At 41.7% G+C, this 17,500-nt stretch overlaps 2 protein-coding genes across 4 annotated transcripts; both read left to right on the top strand.

Moving 5' to 3' along the window:
- The first annotated feature begins 598 nt into the window (after positions 1 to 598).
- Positions 599 to 7,161, top strand: LOC113642089 (dehydrogenase/reductase SDR family member on chromosome X-like). The gene is made up of 7 exons (XM_027145412.2): positions 599 to 859; positions 4,403 to 4,510; positions 5,418 to 5,486; positions 5,713 to 5,814; positions 5,971 to 6,175; positions 6,322 to 6,529; positions 6,718 to 7,161. The coding sequence occupies exons 1-7, from the start codon at positions 760 to 762 to the stop codon at positions 6,904 to 6,906; spliced, it is 981 nt and encodes a 326-aa protein (XP_027001213.2). The 5' UTR covers positions 599 to 759; the 3' UTR covers positions 6,907 to 7,161.
- Positions 7,162 to 7,199: 38 nt separating this feature from the next.
- LOC113642090 (gastrula zinc finger protein XlCGF49.1-like) lies at positions 7,200 to 9,781 on the top strand. Of its 3 annotated transcripts, XM_047814654.1 has the most exons (4): positions 7,200 to 7,269; positions 7,384 to 7,416; positions 7,804 to 7,845; positions 8,087 to 9,781. In XM_047814654.1, exon 4 carries the CDS (start codon positions 8,182 to 8,184, stop codon positions 9,004 to 9,006), a length of 825 nt encoding a protein of 274 aa, XP_047670610.1. In that variant the 5' UTR covers positions 7,200 to 7,269; positions 7,384 to 7,416; positions 7,804 to 7,845; positions 8,087 to 8,181; the 3' UTR covers positions 9,007 to 9,781. The 3 variants fall into 3 exon arrangements, with proteins under 3 accessions (XP_047670610.1, XP_027001215.1, XP_027001216.1); XM_027145414.2 differs by lacking the exons at positions 7,200 to 7,269; positions 7,384 to 7,416 and adding an exon at positions 7,490 to 7,668; XM_027145415.2 differs by lacking the exons at positions 7,200 to 7,269; positions 7,384 to 7,416; positions 7,804 to 7,845 and adding an exon at positions 7,852 to 7,994.
- The last annotated feature ends 7,719 nt before the right edge of the window (positions 9,782 to 17,500 follow it).

Genomic DNA, 17,500 nt, shown 5'->3' with positions numbered 1-17,500 from the left:
CTTGGGGTGTTTAGAATCTTGATGTTTAGGGGATCTTGAGGTGTAGGGGATCTTGTAGCGTAGGGGATCTTGTAGTGTAGGGGATCTTGTGGTGTAGGGGATCTTGATGTGTAGGGGATATTGTAGTGTAGGGGATCTTGTAGTGTAGGGGATCTTGTAGTGTAGGGGATCTTGTAGTGTAGGGGATCTTTTAGCAGACACTGGCTGCTTGTAGATGCACATAGTGTTTGCTCTGTAAGAACATTACATACTACAGTTAACACTTCTGCAATGTTGTTATTTTTTTCTTGCAGATTAAACTAAAACATAATGTGCCAAATGACAAAATTAGAACATTCCAAATAATATTTTGAATACATTATTACACAAACAGAATAAATCACATTGGATGCATTGATATTTACGGTAATTCCAATAAATACATGAACATCATCCTACAGTCGCGTTACCACTGGCGAACCAATCACACCGCGCTCTAATTCTAACCTGCCATTGGTCGACCTTAACAGGACACTCTGATTGTGATTGGTTAGAGGTTGCTACGTCACTCACAGTGCATTCATAGCTCAAGGCGCTATCAGCGGTTGCTGTAGTGACGTCGCGCTCACTGCCTTTCAATGTGATTGGTTAACGGTTTCTGTTGTTGCGTCACTCTGAGGTTTTGCTTCCGATTGGTCACTCACAGACCGCGCTGGCTGCAGCTCGAGCTCTGATTGGTCAGTGGTTTCTGAAGTTCATCGTGTTTACCACAGCGGAATCATGGCGATTTTAACACGAATAATCTCCGTCCTGAAGATCTACATAGTCGGTGTGAAGCTTCTGCTTTATCAGCTCATTCACCGACCTTTTATTTCTCCAGGTTAGAATTCACTTCATCTTGCAATATAATGTTACACTAGACACAGGGCTTTGTCCCAAACGGCTCTGTAAACACACACAGTGCACTAGATCTGTAAACATAGTGCACTAGATCTGTATAAACACACAGTGCACTAGATCTGTAAACATAGTGCACTAGATCTGTATAAACACACAGTGCACTAGATCTGTAAACACAGTGCACTAGATCTGTAAACATAGTGCACTAGATCTGTAAACACACAGTGCACTAGATCTGTAAACACACAGTGCACTAGATCTGTAGACACACAGTGCACTAGATCTGTATAAACACAGTGCACTAGATCTGTATAAACACAGTGCACTAGATCTGTATAAACACAGTGCACTAGATCTGTAGACACACAGTGCACTAGATCTGTAAACACAGTGCACTAGATCTGTAAACACACAGTGCACTAGATCTGTATAAACACACAGTGCACTAGATCTGTATAAACACACAGTGCACTAGATCTGTAAACATAGTGCACTAGATCTGTAAACACAGTGCACTAGATCTGTATAAACACACAGTGCACTAGATCTGTATAAACACACAGTGCACTAGATCTGTAAACATAGTGCACTAGATCTGTATAAACACACAGTGCACTAGATCTGTATAAACACACAGTGCACTAGATCTGTAAACACAGTGCACTAGATCTGTATAAACACACAGTGCACTAGATCTGTAAACACACAGTGCACTAGATCTGTATAAACACACAGTGCACTAGATCTGTAAACATAGTGCACTAGATCTGTATAAACACACAGTGCACTAGATCTGTAAACACAGTGCACTAGATCTGTATAAACACACAGTGCACTAGATCTGTAAACACAGTGCACTAGATCTGTAAACATAGTGCACTAGATCTGTATAAACACACAGTGCACTAGATCTGTAAACACAGTGCACTAGATCTGTAAACACAGTGCACTAGATCTGTATAAACACACAGTGCACTAGATCTGTAAACACACAGTGCACTAGATCTGTATAAACACACAGTGCACTAGATCTGTAAACACACAGTGCACTAGATCTGTAAACACACAGTGCACTAGATCTGTAGACACACAGTGCACTAGATCTGTATAAACACAGTGCACTAGATCTGTATAAACACAGTGCACTAGATCTGTATAAACACAGTGCACTAGATCTGTAGACACACAGTGCACTAGATCTGTAAACACAGTGCACTAGATCTGTAAACACACAGTGCACTAGATCTGTATAAACACACAGTGCACTAGATCTGTATAAACACACAGTGCACTAGATCTGTAAACATAGTGCACTAGATCTGTAAACACAGTGCACTAGATCTGTATAAACACACAGTGCACTAGATCTGTATAAACACACAGTGCACTAGATCTGTAAACATAGTGCACTAGATCTGTATAAACACACAGTGCACTAGATCTGTATAAACACACAGTGCACTAGATCTGTAAACACAGTGCACTAGATCTGTATAAACACACAGTGCACTAGATCTGTAAACACACAGTGCACTAGATCTGTATAAACACACAGTGCACTAGATCTGTAAACATAGTGCACTAGATCTGTATAAACACACAGTGCACTAGATCTGTAAACACAGTGCACTAGATCTGTATAAACACACAGTGCACTAGATCTGTAAACACAGTGCACTAGATCTGTAAACATAGTGCACTAGATCTGTATAAACACACAGTGCACTAGATCTGTAAACACAGTGCACTAGATCTGTAAACACAGTGCACTAGATCTGTATAAACACACAGTGCACTAGATCTGTAAACACACAGTGCACTAGATCTGTATAAACACACAGTGCACTAGATCTGTAAACACAGTGCACTAGATCTGTAAACATAGTGCACTAGATCTGTATAAACACACAGTGCACTAGATCTGTAAACATAGTGCACTAGATCTGTATAAACACACAGTGCACTAGATCTGTAGACACACAGTGCACTAGATCTGTATAAACACACAGTGCACTAGATCTGTAAACATAGTGCACTAGATCTGTAAACACACAGTGCACTAGATCTGTAAACATAGTGCACTAGATCTGTAGACACACAGTGCACTAGATCTGTAAACACAGTGCACTAGATCTGTATAAACACACAGTGCACTAGATCTGTAAACACAGTGCACTAGATCTGTAAACATAGTGCACTAGATCTGTATAAACACACAGTGCACTAGATCTGTAAACACAGTGCACTAGATCTGTAAACACACAGTGCACTAGATCTGTATAAACACACAGTGCACTAGATCTGTAAACACAGTGCACTAGATCTGTAAACACACAGTGCACTAGATCTGTATAAACACACAGTGCACTAGATCTGTAAACATAGTGCACTAGATCTGTAAACACAGTGCACTAGATCTGTATAAACACACAGTGCACTAGATCTGTAAACACAGTGCACTAGATCTGTAAACATAGTGCACTAGATCTGTATAAACACACAGTGCACTAGATCTGTAAACATAGTGCACTAGATCTGTATAAACACACAGTGCACTAGATCTGTAGACACACAGTGCACTAGATCTGTATAAACACACAGTGCACTAGATCTGTAAACATAGTGCACTAGATCTGTAAACATAGTGCACTAGATCTGTAGACACACAGTGCACTAGATCTGTAAACACAGTGCACTAGATCTGTAAACATAGTGCACTAGAACTGTATAAACACACAGTGCACTAGATCTGTATAAACACACAGTGCACTAGATCTGTAAACACACAGTGCACTAGATCTGTAGACACACAGTGCACTAGATCTGTAAACACACAGTACACTAGATCTGTAAACACACAGTACACTAGATCTGTAGACACACAGTGCACTAGATCTGTAAACACACAGTACACTAGATCTGTATAAACACAGTGCACTAGATCTGTAAACACAATGCACTAGATCTGTAAACACAGTGCACTAGATCTGTATAAACACACAGTGCACTAGATCTGTATAAACACACAGTGCACTAGATCTGTATAAACACAGTGCACTAGATCTGTAAACATAGTGCACTAGATCTGTAAACACACAGTGCACTAGATCTGTATAAACACAGTGCACTAGATCTGTATAAACACAGTGCACTAGATCTGTATAAACACACAGTGCATTAGATCTGTAAACACACAGTGCACTAGATCTGTAAACACACAGTGCACTAGATCTGTATAAACACACAGTGCACTAGATCTGTAAACATACAGTGCACTAGATCTGTAAACACACAGTGCACTAGATCTGTATAAACACAGTGCACTAGATCTGTATAAACACAGTGCACTAGATCTGTAAACACACAGTGCACTAGATCTGTGTAAACACACAGTGCACTAGATCTGTGTAAACACACAGTGCACTAGATCTGTGTAAACACACAGTGCACTAGATCTGTATAAACACACAGTGCACTAGATCTGTAAACACACAGTGTATAATGAATATTATTATGATTATAGTTTTGCCAGAGCAGCGTGGAAAGGTTGCCATAGTTACAGGAGGAACACGTGGAATCGGATATGAGATCGTGAAGGGACTCCTAAATCTGGGAATGCGTGTTATTATAGGTAACACACACTCACTCACACATTTACAGCATTTAGCAGACGCCCTTATCTAGAGTGACTTACATTTAATCTCTTTTTTATACAACTGAGCGTCAAGGGCCTTGCTCAGGGGCCCAGCAGTGGCAGCTTGGTGCATATAGGAATCAAACTTACAACCTTCTGATTGGTAGCCCAACACCTTAACCGCTAGGCTACCACATTCCACACACTCAGACACAAACACACACTCACACACACAAACACATACTCTCTCTCACACACACACACACACACACACACACACACACACACACACACACACACACACACACACACACACACACACACAAACAAACAAACTTGCACACACATTGATTGTCTCTTTTTCCTTTAGCTTTTACTTTCGTGCTTGTCTGGCATGTGGACGCTTCTCTCTCTGACCTCCACCTCGTTGTCTAATAACAGGATAACTAATGGGACTCGTTAATTAGGTCGTGCATTTAATTCCCAGAAGCCAAAAATATGAGACAGCCTTTGGTGCTTTCGTCCACTGCTCCGATTAGGACACTAAAAATAGGAAGAGCATTCATGCCTACTTCATTTCCTTACTAGCATGTTAGCCATTTTAAAGCTCTGTCCTGAATCTCTAGTCTCTTCTAACAAGACACTGTAATAGGTATTTTATTCTTGTTACCCACAATGCTCGACTATCAGCACATCAACACAACTGATTGATAAGTCATTAATTAGCGTGTGATATTTTTAGCTAGCTAATCAAACGAGAAGAGCTTTTTGTTGTGCTCCAGTGTCTTAAAAATAGGGCCTAAGCTGTTGAGATACCTGAGCCACGTTTTTGATATTAAGGTGTAACCTTGAAGTGTTGTATTTGCTGAATAAATGATTGTGATTGAACTTTTTTATTCTCCAGCCTCTCATGATAAACAGCAAGGTCACCTTGTGATGGAAAGACTACGTAAAGAAAGTAGTGACGCTCAAGGTGGGTGTTAATGATCTGCAGTATTTGGTGTTTGGTGTTATATTGTACTTCTGCAGATATTTTGTTTAAAGGATTTGTTCAGCAGTGTCAGATCATGTTCTGATGATTTGTTCATGTTCTGATGTTGTCACTGATGTCCATGTTAACGTCATGTCTACTCGTATCCACTCTCTCTTGCTTTACATCACCAGTAATTTCACTGCCGACGTTTTTGTGTTTTATTCAGTGGACTTTGAGGTTCTGGATCTGGCCTCCCAGAAGTCTGTGCGGGAGTTTGCCAGATGGTTCAAGGAACAAAAACTTCCCTTACACATACTTATCAACAATGGTGAGTTTAATTGCCTCATATTTCATTTCCCTGTTTTATTAACAACAATAATGTTAAAAATGTGTCTGGAGATACGGGGAGCTGAATGCCGTGCTGTTGGGAAGCAGATCTGAGGTGTGAGGCGTAATCCAAAGGTCCACCGTGTTACTTCCACAGCGGGTGTGATGCTGCATCCTGAGGAGAAAACAGACGACGGTTTTGAGCTTCACTTCTCCGTTAACTACCTAGGACACTTTCTCTTGACTCGGCTTCTATTGGACGTACTGATGCATTCTGGGATGGGGGAAGCTTCTAGAGTAATTAGCATTTGCTCTTCAGCTCATTACATGTCTGATAGAAACCTGCAGGATTTTCACAGTACGTAAGTGAGCATGATCTCTCCAATGTGTATGTGTGACAAAAGCCATAATCCTTTTATTTATTATAAAAACAAGACTGTGGTCTGGAATCTAATGATCTTAATGTTGCATGTAAGAGATTTGTCTGTGGCTCTGGATTGTTTTAAAGGAAGGATTATAGTTCCCATTCCTCTTACGCCCGAAGTAAGCTGGCTCAGCTGCTGTTCACCTACCACCTCCACCAGGAGCTCCAGTCCGGTGGCTACGCCGTGACGGTGAATGCTGTAGACCCGGGCGTGGTGGACACTGAGCTGTACCGCAACATGAGCTTTCTAGAAAAACTGGCACAAAAGCTCATCGCCTGTGTGCTGTTCAGGGTACGACAGCATGCTGACCTGTTTCTGAGAATACATTTTTTATATAAAAACATTTTTTTATTTAACAAGCCGTTTTACGCCTGATAGAGTGAGACGAGCCAAATGATCTGATCAGTAATATGGTAAAGTAACACACTGTTTGTTGTTTGGGAGACGGCGTTACTCATGAATGTTTGGTGTGTCTGCAGACCCCAGAGCAGGCAGCAGAAACAGTCGTGTACGCAGCAGCGTCTCAGGACTTCGAAGGCGTTAGCGGCTGCTATTTACACGAAGGAAAACCTGTAAAATCGTCTACAGCTTCTTATGATTCCGAGCTCCAGGCTGAACTTTGGAGAAACACCTGCAGGTTGCTACGACTCCCAGCTAGCATAAAGTAGAAGATATTACACGATCATGAAGGAACTTATTTGACTGATGATAAGTGAAACGTTTTACTGCCGAAAAGCTTGAAGGCCTGTTATTGTGTTTCTGACGAATTTTATTTACTTTTCTTTTCATCTTATTATCATCTTATTATGCTTTTCCTTTTGTTGTAACCAGTTCTCTGTGCCGAAAGACTGTGAAAATGTAAATAACTTTATTCTGCTATAAAAAAGTACAATATTGTTGTAATAAAAATGCATCTAATTGGATGAACACGTGATTATGATTTTTTTTTTACTTCTTACCTGTTCGGTCCGGTAGGTGGCAGTAAAGCTCTATAACTGAGTCACAAGGCGACAACGAAGGAGAAGATAAAGGTTTATGTCAAGAATTAAGCTTCGGCAATAATAATAATAATAATAATAATAATAATAATAATAATAATAATAATAATAATAATGTATTAAATCTTTATTTTGTCTGCATGTGAGATGTTGTATCGGCTTTCTGTTTACAAGTCTGAGGTAAGTTAAAGTCGCTTTCTGTAAGGAGTTTAGATGATTTAAGTGCACTTTATAAGGCCACAGACTACACGGTTCACAATAAAGCTCTTATTATTGCCCATCTGGGGTAAAGTCAACGTTTATAAAGAGCTGCACTGCAAGAAATTCTGCCTCTTTTCAGTGAGTCGGATCATTCAATTCGGCTCACTATTGAGAGTCGACTCTTTCAGCTCCTGAACGGATCACTGCCATTTTCTCTAAACCAAACAGAAGGTTGTGCGATATTTAGACCTGTTATTATTGTTGTCATGGTTACAAACGTAGATGTCGTTTATACAAACAACTCAGTGGTTTAATAAGATTTCTGATTACAGTATATTAAGATTCTGTTGTGTTTGTGATCCACAGGTTTGTGTCCAAGCCTCAGAAGGAGCCTCAGAGACCCTGCTGGTGAATATTCACATTACTTTTACATTTATATAACAAACTACATATAATGAGAAAGATTATATGTAATAAAAGCCCAGTGCATCCTGGGAATGATGTGAATGCTGAATGGAGAAAGTGCAAGCTGGAGAAACAAGACGCAGCAGCCGAGGGTTCGACTTGTATCTGATATGAAAGTTAATCAGTTGTGTTTGTTAAACTGTATAATGAGTTTTTATATATATTCTGTTGGTTTTCCATCCAGAAATGATTGCTGTTCTGGTGTCCTGCTGCTCCTCACAATCCGTTCCTACAGATTAAATGCATCCATAAACAATGCTATGAGAGAATAGATTGACCATGACACCCATAGCCATCTCTTGTAGTCAGGAGATATCGTCTCTCCATCTTAATTCATCTCATGGCCAAATCCAGGAAGATATTAAATGTGAGGCAAGTTTTACTCAAGAGACCGTGCTCCAGAGCCTCCGCAGCCTCCACACGAGAGAGAAGATTCATCACTGCTCGCACTGTGACAAGAGTTTTAATCGTCAGAGTCATCTGCTGACGCACGAGCGCGTTCACACGGGAGAGCGGCCGTATCAGTGCTCGCAGTGCGGGAAGAGCTTCACTCAACGGAGCAACCTTCACCTCCACCAGCGGATTCACACCGGAGAGAAGCCACATCACTGCACAGAGTGCGGGAAGAGTTTCACCCTCCGCAGTCACCTGCGGATGCACCACGTGGTACACACGCGAGAGCGGCCGCACCAGTGCTCAGAGTGCGGCAACAGTTTCAGCCAGCCGAATCACCTCCGCCTGCACCAGCGCATCCACACAGGAGAGAAGCCGTACCTGTGCTCTGAGTGCGGAAAGACCTTCAGTCAGCAGAGTCATCTCCGAATACACCAGCGCGTCCACACGGGAGAGAAGCCGTACTGCTGCTCACAGTGTGGCAGGAGTTTCACTCACCAGAGTCACCTCCAGCGTCACCAGCTCATCCACAGCGGGGTGAAGCCGTATCACTGTCTGCACTGCGGAAAGAGTTTCACACACGGGAGCACGTTTCAGGCACATCAGCGCATCCACACAGGGGAAAAACCCTATTACTGCTCGGGGTGTGGACGAAATTTCACTTATTTAAGTAACTTACAGAGACACAAGTGCACAAGTCAGGTAATGTGATTTGTGTAAACTTCATGAGAAGCTTTTATCATGCTATTAGACTTGGGAATGTTTGTGTTCATCTTTATTTTCACTTTGTGTTCTACACGATTGTCTGCACATTTTGGTGTTAAATTATGACTCCGGTGAGGAATACAGACTTTTTCCCGGTCCAGTGTAAACTACTAGCTTTAATCAAACCTGGTTAATTTGCTTATTAAAGCAACTAATGACAAGATTTTACAGCCTACAGAAGTATCAAACGTACAGTAACGATGCTGTGTGTTAACATAATTGAGGTGTGTGTGTGTGTGTGTGTGTGTGTGTGTGTGTGTGTGTGTGTGTGTGTGTGTGTGTGTGTATTCTGACACTATCAGTGATGTAACCATGTATTCATTTAAATAACTTAAAGAATCTGTTTTTTGTAAAACAACCTTGAATCAGTGTCCAGTCACTGACGGCACCAGACATCCTGAAAACCGTGAGCATTACAGAGTAACAGTGTCCTAATGGTATGTTGACTTTCAGTGTGAAAGAGGCTGAAAGTGGAAAAAGGTTTCATCATCAATACACTAGTTAAAGTATTTATTTTAGAAGAACATTTATATGTACAAATGTGCATCACTTTGTTCAGTGTGTTTATTCCCTACATGAGCGACCGGACACATCGAGTTTATTACATACAAAGTGTAAAGAACTGAAATGGATTGAATGGAAAAAAATATTATACAATTATATCATACATTTATGCAATTGTTAATTTTTACAGCAATTAAAGTTGAGTGTCCAGTTTCCATCTCCTTTACTGTGTCTCTAAAACACTTCCTGTCTGCTTTCTCATTTAATAAACACCAGCTTGTTATCTCTAATCCTGCATTTGGTGCCTCGGAAGCTTTTCTACTGTAAACAAGTTGTCGGTTGTCGTCCTGCTGGACAGGACGGTCCCATGGTTTGTTTATTGAGGAGGTCCTGAGCAGTTTGTGGAAGTTATCCAGCTTGTATCTGCTGCCCAACGTCATCTCATGTAAACTTAATATGTAGGTTTTTTTTAATCACGAAAGTTGGTAAGTGTGGCTTTGACTTGTGGTCGAATCCCAGTGTTCAGTCACAGGGTTACACTCGAGACCTGGAGCTCTCCTAATTAACACAGGGTTCACTTGGTGGCGTGGACACCATCTGTGGACTAGTTTCCACATGAGAGCTTCCAAAGCCAATGTGTAAGAGTGCCGAATGTTGTACCTTCAAACCACAAGTGAAAAAAAAAAAATGACCCATCTTCCAGCAAACACTTGTCTGTGATCAAATGTTGCTCCTTCTGGCTGCACCACAGTGCATTATAAACACTAACTGCACACACTAGAGGGCGCAGTCGGCCAACATTTCTCAAATACTCTCCATTCTTATAAAACCTGTAACTGTATTTGAACCAAAGGGTCTTCAGTTTTGTGTAGAAATGAAACTCTATGTTTTAAGATATTTGTTGACAGTTTAGATTCAGCAGATTCTTTGGTTTTTGACTTTGTTTATGAAACATCTGGAATCTGGTGAGATTAAACCCGGTTCATATGTTCACATCTTAACAGGCGTTAATCTGGTTGGATGTTATATGTCTATAAAAGGAGAGGAAGGAAATCTCACACTCCGAGTACTTTCAGGTTCTTCCCCAGTCTGACCACATCCTGTTCTGTAGTGCAGTGTGTTCTGTAGTGCAGTGTGTTCAGTGTGTTCGGTGTGTTCAGTGTGTTCAGTGTGTTCAATGTGTTCCTGTCTCACTGTCGTTGTGGCCAAACTCACCGACACACTTAATGTTTTTATTAAAATCCATCACACCTTCTGCTAGATCATCCCACAGTGGCCTGTTGTCATGGTAACCTGGGAAGTCTTGCTTTCTGTGGCTGTAAGTGTTAAATAACCACTCATTTGCTTACAAACTCTTGTGTAACCATGTTTTATAATATATATATATATATATATATATATATATATATATATATATATATATATATATATATATATATATATAATACACACACACTGGGGTAGTAAAACAGTCCACTTTAGAGGTTTGGGACATGACCTGTGTGTGTGTGTGTGTGTGTGTGTGTGTGTGTGTGTGTGTGTGTGTGTGTGTGTGTGTGTGAGACCTGTAACACTAGGTATAACACCAGGCTATTGATAAACACTTATGAAAAATGTTTGGCCTAAACGTCGCTAATGATTCTGAGAAATAAAACTGTGAAGGACAGAAAACATCCAACAGGAAGCTGGAATGTGGTGAACTTCTGCTCTTAAAGAACCATTAGGTTAATTATTCTCTAAACACAGAGGGAAATAATCTTATTAAACAATCCACAGGCTACAGAGTTGTTCTGGTTTTCATTTACTGACAGTATAAATATTTAATGTTCATGTTTCTCACCTCGACTTTCTGTTTCATTTCCCTTTGCGTTCACTTTTAAACTCATTTCTCTTTTCCTCAGCTAATGTTAGAAAGTTAATGTTATTGTCAGCAGTTAGCATGCTAGCTAAACACATTCTTTGTATGTCGCTAATAAATTGCATTTAACAAATCACAAAAGTTTTGTAAAACGTATTTACTGGGGTACAAAAATACGTTCCCAGTTTAATAACACGCTGCTGCAGGGTTTGTTTATTGTATTTATTTATTCATTCTCTATATTCATTTTTTCATTTTAATTATAAGTTTAACTTGGATATCCTTTTTTCTTTTCTTTTCTTTCCTTTTCTTTTCTTGTCTCCTCGGTCTCATAGTGAGGGGAAACAGCCACAACATTTCCTGTTTGATTTTTATTTTGTTTGTTGGTTTTTAGCTCTTTTGCATTTCTTTCCCCAGAGTTTTAGTGCTGTTTGTGTATCAGACTTACACACACTTCCTGTGTGATTATTCCAGCTCAGTGTATTTATAGCAGCTGTAGGGTTTCTGGAGATAAACATGAACACGGTTATCACTTTTCCACGAATGGAACCAAAAGAACCAAAGTTTTATTTATTTTATTTATTTTAATTGAGTGCTACATCCCATAATACAACTGGAGCTGGTAACTCTTGGTAACTGGGGCAGCAAAAAAAAATTCTGCTGTGTTCGGGGGAGTGAGATCACAACTGAGTCATGGTGTGTGTGTGTGTGTGTGTGTGTGTGTGTGTGTGTGTGTGTGTGTGTGTGTGTGTGTGTGTGTGTGTGTGTGTGTGTGTGAAATAAACAGAGCACAATGAACAATAAACCACACATTGAGATGAATGACACATTGTGTGTGTGTGTGTGTGTGTGTGTGTGTGTGTGTGTGTGTGTGTGTGTGTGTGTGTGTGAGAGAGAGAGAGAGTTCAGTGTATAAAGTCTCTTGTAAATGAATACACACTGATTTAGTGATGAGAGCTGAGAGGTGTGGAGGAGAGACAGCTGACGCTACACTTTTGCTCCACATGATTTTGTAAAAGGTTTGTATGTAAGAAATAAGACAGTGACGGTGGCGAATCAGAGCTGTTCATCACTGCTGTAACCCTTTACAGCCATTCAACCTCATTATACTGTGTAAACTCGTCTGTCCTGAAGATGTCTGACGGCGCAGCTTCACCTCTGACACTGGAGACTCCTTACACAGACGTTAAATACGTATTGCAGTGCAATTCACACACATTGTTAAATCCCTGTGAGTGAGCCGTTGCTATAGAAACAAGGCCGTATCAGAAAGAGGGTAAAATGATGTATGACGTACTCGTGGTCGTCATGACGTGTGTTGTATTATTACTCCTTCTGCTCACGTTCCTCACTCCACTGCTCCAGAAACAAGTGACACGAATCGACACGTCGATCTGGTTAAAGCCACTAAACTGAAACACAATCACAATATCAACTTACACATTAACATAAAAACATTTGGGCATCATCATTCAGTCCTTACAAAAGGATTAAACACACACACACACACACACACACACACACACACACACACACACACACACACACACACACACACACACACACACATACAAACACTGAGACAAAGTGGTTGGTGAAGTCAGTTTTTTCACAAATAAACGAGATAATGCTTTTCCCTCACTGCACTACCTAATATGGATTCTCTCTCTCTCTCTCTCTCTCTCTCTCTCTCTCTCTCTCTCTCTCTCTCTCTCTCTCTCTCTCTCTCTCTCTCTCTTTCTCTCTGTCTCACTCTTTCTCTGTCTTTCTTTCTCTCTCTCCCTGTCTCTCTCTCTCTCTCTCTCTCTCTCTCTCTCTCTCTCTCTCTCTCTCTCTCTCTTTCTCTCTCTGTCTCACTCTTTCTCTGTCTTTCTTTCTCTCTCTCCCTGTCTCTCTCTCTATCCCCCTCTCCCTCTCTCTCTCTCTCTCTCTCTCTCTCTCTCTCTCTCTCTCTCTCTCTCTCTCTCTCTCTCTCAGTCTACGTCTTACAAAAGGAATTTTTTGGATTTTTCCCCCACTTGTAGCCACACACTCTGGAGGAGTTGAAGTTCATCTTTGTGTCCTGACTTCGTGTCTCTACACTGTGTGTCTCTACACTGTGTGTCTCTACACTGTGCGTCTCTACACTGTGTGTCTCTACACTGTGTGTCTCAGTACTGAATGAGTCCATGACTGTTAGTGTCCCTGTTGTAGATCCAACACCTGATAGTGTATGTTAGACGTGCTATATTTTAAATACACACACACTTTGTTGATTGGTTTTATTATCAAACTGAATGAAATCTTATTAATATTATTCTGACAGTTTAAATAGATAATGACGCTTGTTGAAAAACAGGAATAATATTTTTTTGCTTTTGTCACACGTTCGACATTTAAGAATATAAACAGTGTTAAAAAGCTGTGTGCACTGTCTCTGTGTGCACTGTCTCTGTGTGCACTGTCTCTGTGTGCACTGTCTCTGTGTGCACTGTATCTGTGTGCACTGTCTCTGTGTGCACTGTCTCTGTGTGCACTGTCTCTGTGTGTGCACTGTATCTGTGTGCACTGTATCTGTGTGCACTGTCTCTGTGTGCACTGTATCTGTGTGCACTGTATCTGTGTGCACTGTCTCTGTGTGCACTGTCTCTGTGTGTGCACTGTATCTGTGTGCACTCTCTGTGTGCACTGTATCTGTGTGCACTGTCTCTGTGTGTGCACTGTCTCTGTGTGCACTGTCTCTGTGTGTGCACTGTCTCTGTGTGCACTGTCTCTGTGTGTGCACTGTATCTGTGTGCACTGTCTCTGTGTGTGCACTGTCTCTGTGTGCACTGTCTCTGTGTGCACTGTATCTGTGTGTGCACTGTCTCTGTGTGCACTGTCTCTGTGTGCACTGTATCTGTGTGCACTGTCTCTGTGTGCACTGTCTCTGTGTGCACTGTATCTGTGTGCACTGTATCTGTGTGCACTGTCTCTGTGTGTGCACTGTCTCTGTGTGCACTGTCTCTGTGTGCACTGTATCTGTGTGTGCACTGTATCTGTGTGCACTGTCTCTGTGTGCACTGTATCTGTGTGCACTGTCTCTGTGTGCACTGTCTCTGTGTGCACTGTCTCTGTGTGCACTGTATCTGTGTGTGCACTGTCTCTGTGTGCACTGTATCTGTGTGCACTGTATCTGTGTGCACTGTCTCTGTGTGCACTGTCTCTGTGTGCACTGTATCTGTGTGTGCACTGTCTCTGTGTGTGCACTGTATCTGTGTGCACTGTCTCTGTGTGCACTGTCTCTGTGTGCACTGTATCTGTGTGCACTGTATCTGTGTGCACTGTCTCTGTGTGCACTGTATCTGTGTGCACTGTATCTGTGTGCTCTGTCTCTGTGTGCACTGTCTCTGTGTGCACTGTCTCTGTGTGTGCACTGTATCTGTGTGTGCACTGTATCTGTGTGCACTGTATCTGTGTGCACTGTCTCTGTGTGTGCACTGTATCTGTGTGTGCACTGTATCTGTGTGCACTGTATCTCTGTGTACTGTCTCTGTGTGTGCACTGTATCTGTGTGCACTGTCTCTGTGTGCACTGTATCTGTGTGCACTGTCTCTGTGTGCACTGTCTCTGTGTGCACTGTATCTGTGTGTGCACTGTATCTGTGTGCACTGTATCTGTGTGTGCACTGTATCTGTGTGCACTGTCTCTGTGTGCACTGTATCTGTGTGCACTGTCTCTGTGTGCACTGTCTCTGTGTGTGCACTGTATCTGTGTGCACTGTCTCTGTGTGCACTGTATCTGTGTGTGCACTGTATCTGTGTGCACTGTCTCTGTGTGCACTGTCTCTGTGTGCACTGTATCTGTGTGCACTGTATCTGTGTGCACTGTCTCTGTGTGCACTGTATCTGTGTGCACTGTATCTGTGTGCACTGTATCTGTGTGCACTGTCTCTGTGTGCACTGTATATGTGTGCACTGTCTCTGTGTGTGCACTGTCTCTGTGTGCACTGTATATGTGTGCACTGTATCTGTGTGCACTGTTCGATTCTTAATGACTTACACTGAGGAGAGAAAATCCTTATCTGCTCCCATAGGGTTCAGCAATGAGAGCTAACACACACACACACACACACACATACACACACACACACACACACACACACACACACACACACACACACACACACACACACACACACACACACACACACACACACACACAGCATCTCAGGATAACCCCAGAGAGGACACTTGTTTATGCCTGCATGGACATTTCATATCATGGGAAAAAGAAAGCAAACATAATGAAGACATTTGGGGATGTGCATGTGAACACACAGTAGAGCTAAATATATACACACGTTATTATCCAGTGTGTTTCTCAATTCAGTCGAATCCATCATCCCCCCCCCCGTCCCCCCCATCCCCCCCGTCCCTGAACTTTCCCACATCGACTACTGACATGGTTTTAATTGGGATGTGAGACATGAATGAAGCTGTATATGTATATATGTATATATGTATGTATATAATCTCTCTCTCTCTCTCTCTCTCTCTCTCTCTCTCTCTCACACACACACACACACACACACACACACATGTTTCACACAGATGATTTCAAGGTTGGCAAAAAACAGAACATAAAACTCAGTGCTGTCTGGAAACAAGCTCACAAAGTCTCAGGTGCTCTCCTGCAAGTAGGAGAACTGCCCAAGTAGCTTAAATCCCAAGTCTCATCACCACCACCATCATCATCATCAACATGCACTATGTGTTCATGAGGAAGTATTTTGCTTTATTAAATTTTTTGTCTCTACTTTTTGGAGCTGGACATCATTTGACTGAACAATAACGAGTCAAAGTCCACAGATTGGATCAGCACCAGCGCTGTTCTGAGTGTTCTGAAGATTCAACGCTGGATTCTGTGTGCAATTTGTTTAGTAATGCTGTTAAACAGGCTGGTGGCATGATGCTTCCCAGCAATTGTCTGCTGCCATGGAAACAGGGCGTTTTTGGTGTGTGTGTGTGTGTGTGTCTGTGTGTGCGTGCGTGTGAAAGCCTGAGGAGTAGCAAAATGACACCACTTCTGCCCTATATCTATAAATATAACAGTTGAACATAAAGCACCTGTGTTTATGTAGTAGACTTGGAGTGAAATGATCGTCTCACTAACCAGAGTTTTGGGGTGAAATCTCATATCCATTTGTGCATTCTGACACGTAAGAACTCTCTCACACAGGGTTCATGACTAATTTTGTTCAGTATCTAACAAACCGGACATTTTGATGTGCAAACAGGAAGTGTGGCATGATGCCACTGGTCATGTCATGTGGCCCAGACAGTGTTTCATAAAGGTGTGACATTTCTGCCACACTGTCCCTTAGTGCTTGGGCCCACTAATCGCTGCTTGCTGTAGTATTTAATATTGTAACACGTTGCTTTAATCTGATATGAGAAATTGTTGTAGTTTACACTCATACAACACTTACCTACAGCATTATTTAAATAATAACGAGTTTAATGATTACAGGGTCTTTAATGCTAGTCCTCGGCACAAGAGGAAATGCCTCATCGTTCATCTCCTGTATGAACCGAAGGCAATTTGATTCTAGTAAAACCTTCTGAAGTGGCTGATTTAACACATTAGCTTCAATTGTTAGCACAGTGAAGAGAAAACACGTATCACTACGAACACTAACACTGACACTAACACGTCTCACTGTCCAACAAGTCCTCAGTGAATTCTGCAGTCATATTTCTGAACACTTTTGTAGCATCAAATTAAACATCTGCAGCAAAATAATGCAGTTAAAGTCTAATGATTGAACTGCTGGATTGTACTAATGTTAAAGCTAGCATGTGAGCTAACTGCAGGAACGAAGGGGAAGGTACGGAAATGACACTTCCGCTCGCTTCAGTTATTCTGGTAGACTGTGACTTCCTCTCCTCTTACTGTGTGTGTGTGTTTGTGTGTGTGAGAGAGAGATTTGACTCTGAAATTTTGTCTGCTTTGCTACATTAGTCTGAATGCTAACTTCGGCCCCCCTGGTGGTCCGGCCCAGGATCCTGTGCTCTCATTGCCGTGGCCCGGGTTCGATTCCTGGTGAGGGCACGAACC

Source organism: Tachysurus fulvidraco, chromosome 6, assembly GCF_022655615.1.
Source record: "Tachysurus fulvidraco isolate hzauxx_2018 chromosome 6, HZAU_PFXX_2.0, whole genome shotgun sequence".
NCBI lineage: Eukaryota > Metazoa > Chordata > Actinopteri > Siluriformes > Bagridae > Tachysurus > Tachysurus fulvidraco.
Note: the sequence above shows the minus strand (reverse complement) of the source record. Positions and strands in the feature narration are given on the sequence as shown.

Bases quoted from the DNA above. Each gene is read 5' to 3' on its own strand.
- LOC113642089 (XM_027145412.2), top strand. From the start codon at position 760: ATGGCGATTTTAACACGAATAATCTCCGTCCTGAAGATCTACATAGTC. The intron at 860-4,402 runs GTTAGAATTCAC...TTATGATTATAG, and splicing joins CCGACCTTTTATTTCTCCAG to TTTTGCCAGAGCAGCGTGGA. The intron at 4,511-5,417 runs GTAACACACACT...TTTATTCTCCAG, and splicing joins GGGAATGCGTGTTATTATAG to CCTCTCATGATAAACAGCAA.
- LOC113642090 (XM_047814654.1), top strand. From the start codon at position 8,182: ATGACACCCATAGCCATCTCTTGTAGTCAGGAGATATCGTCTCTCCAT.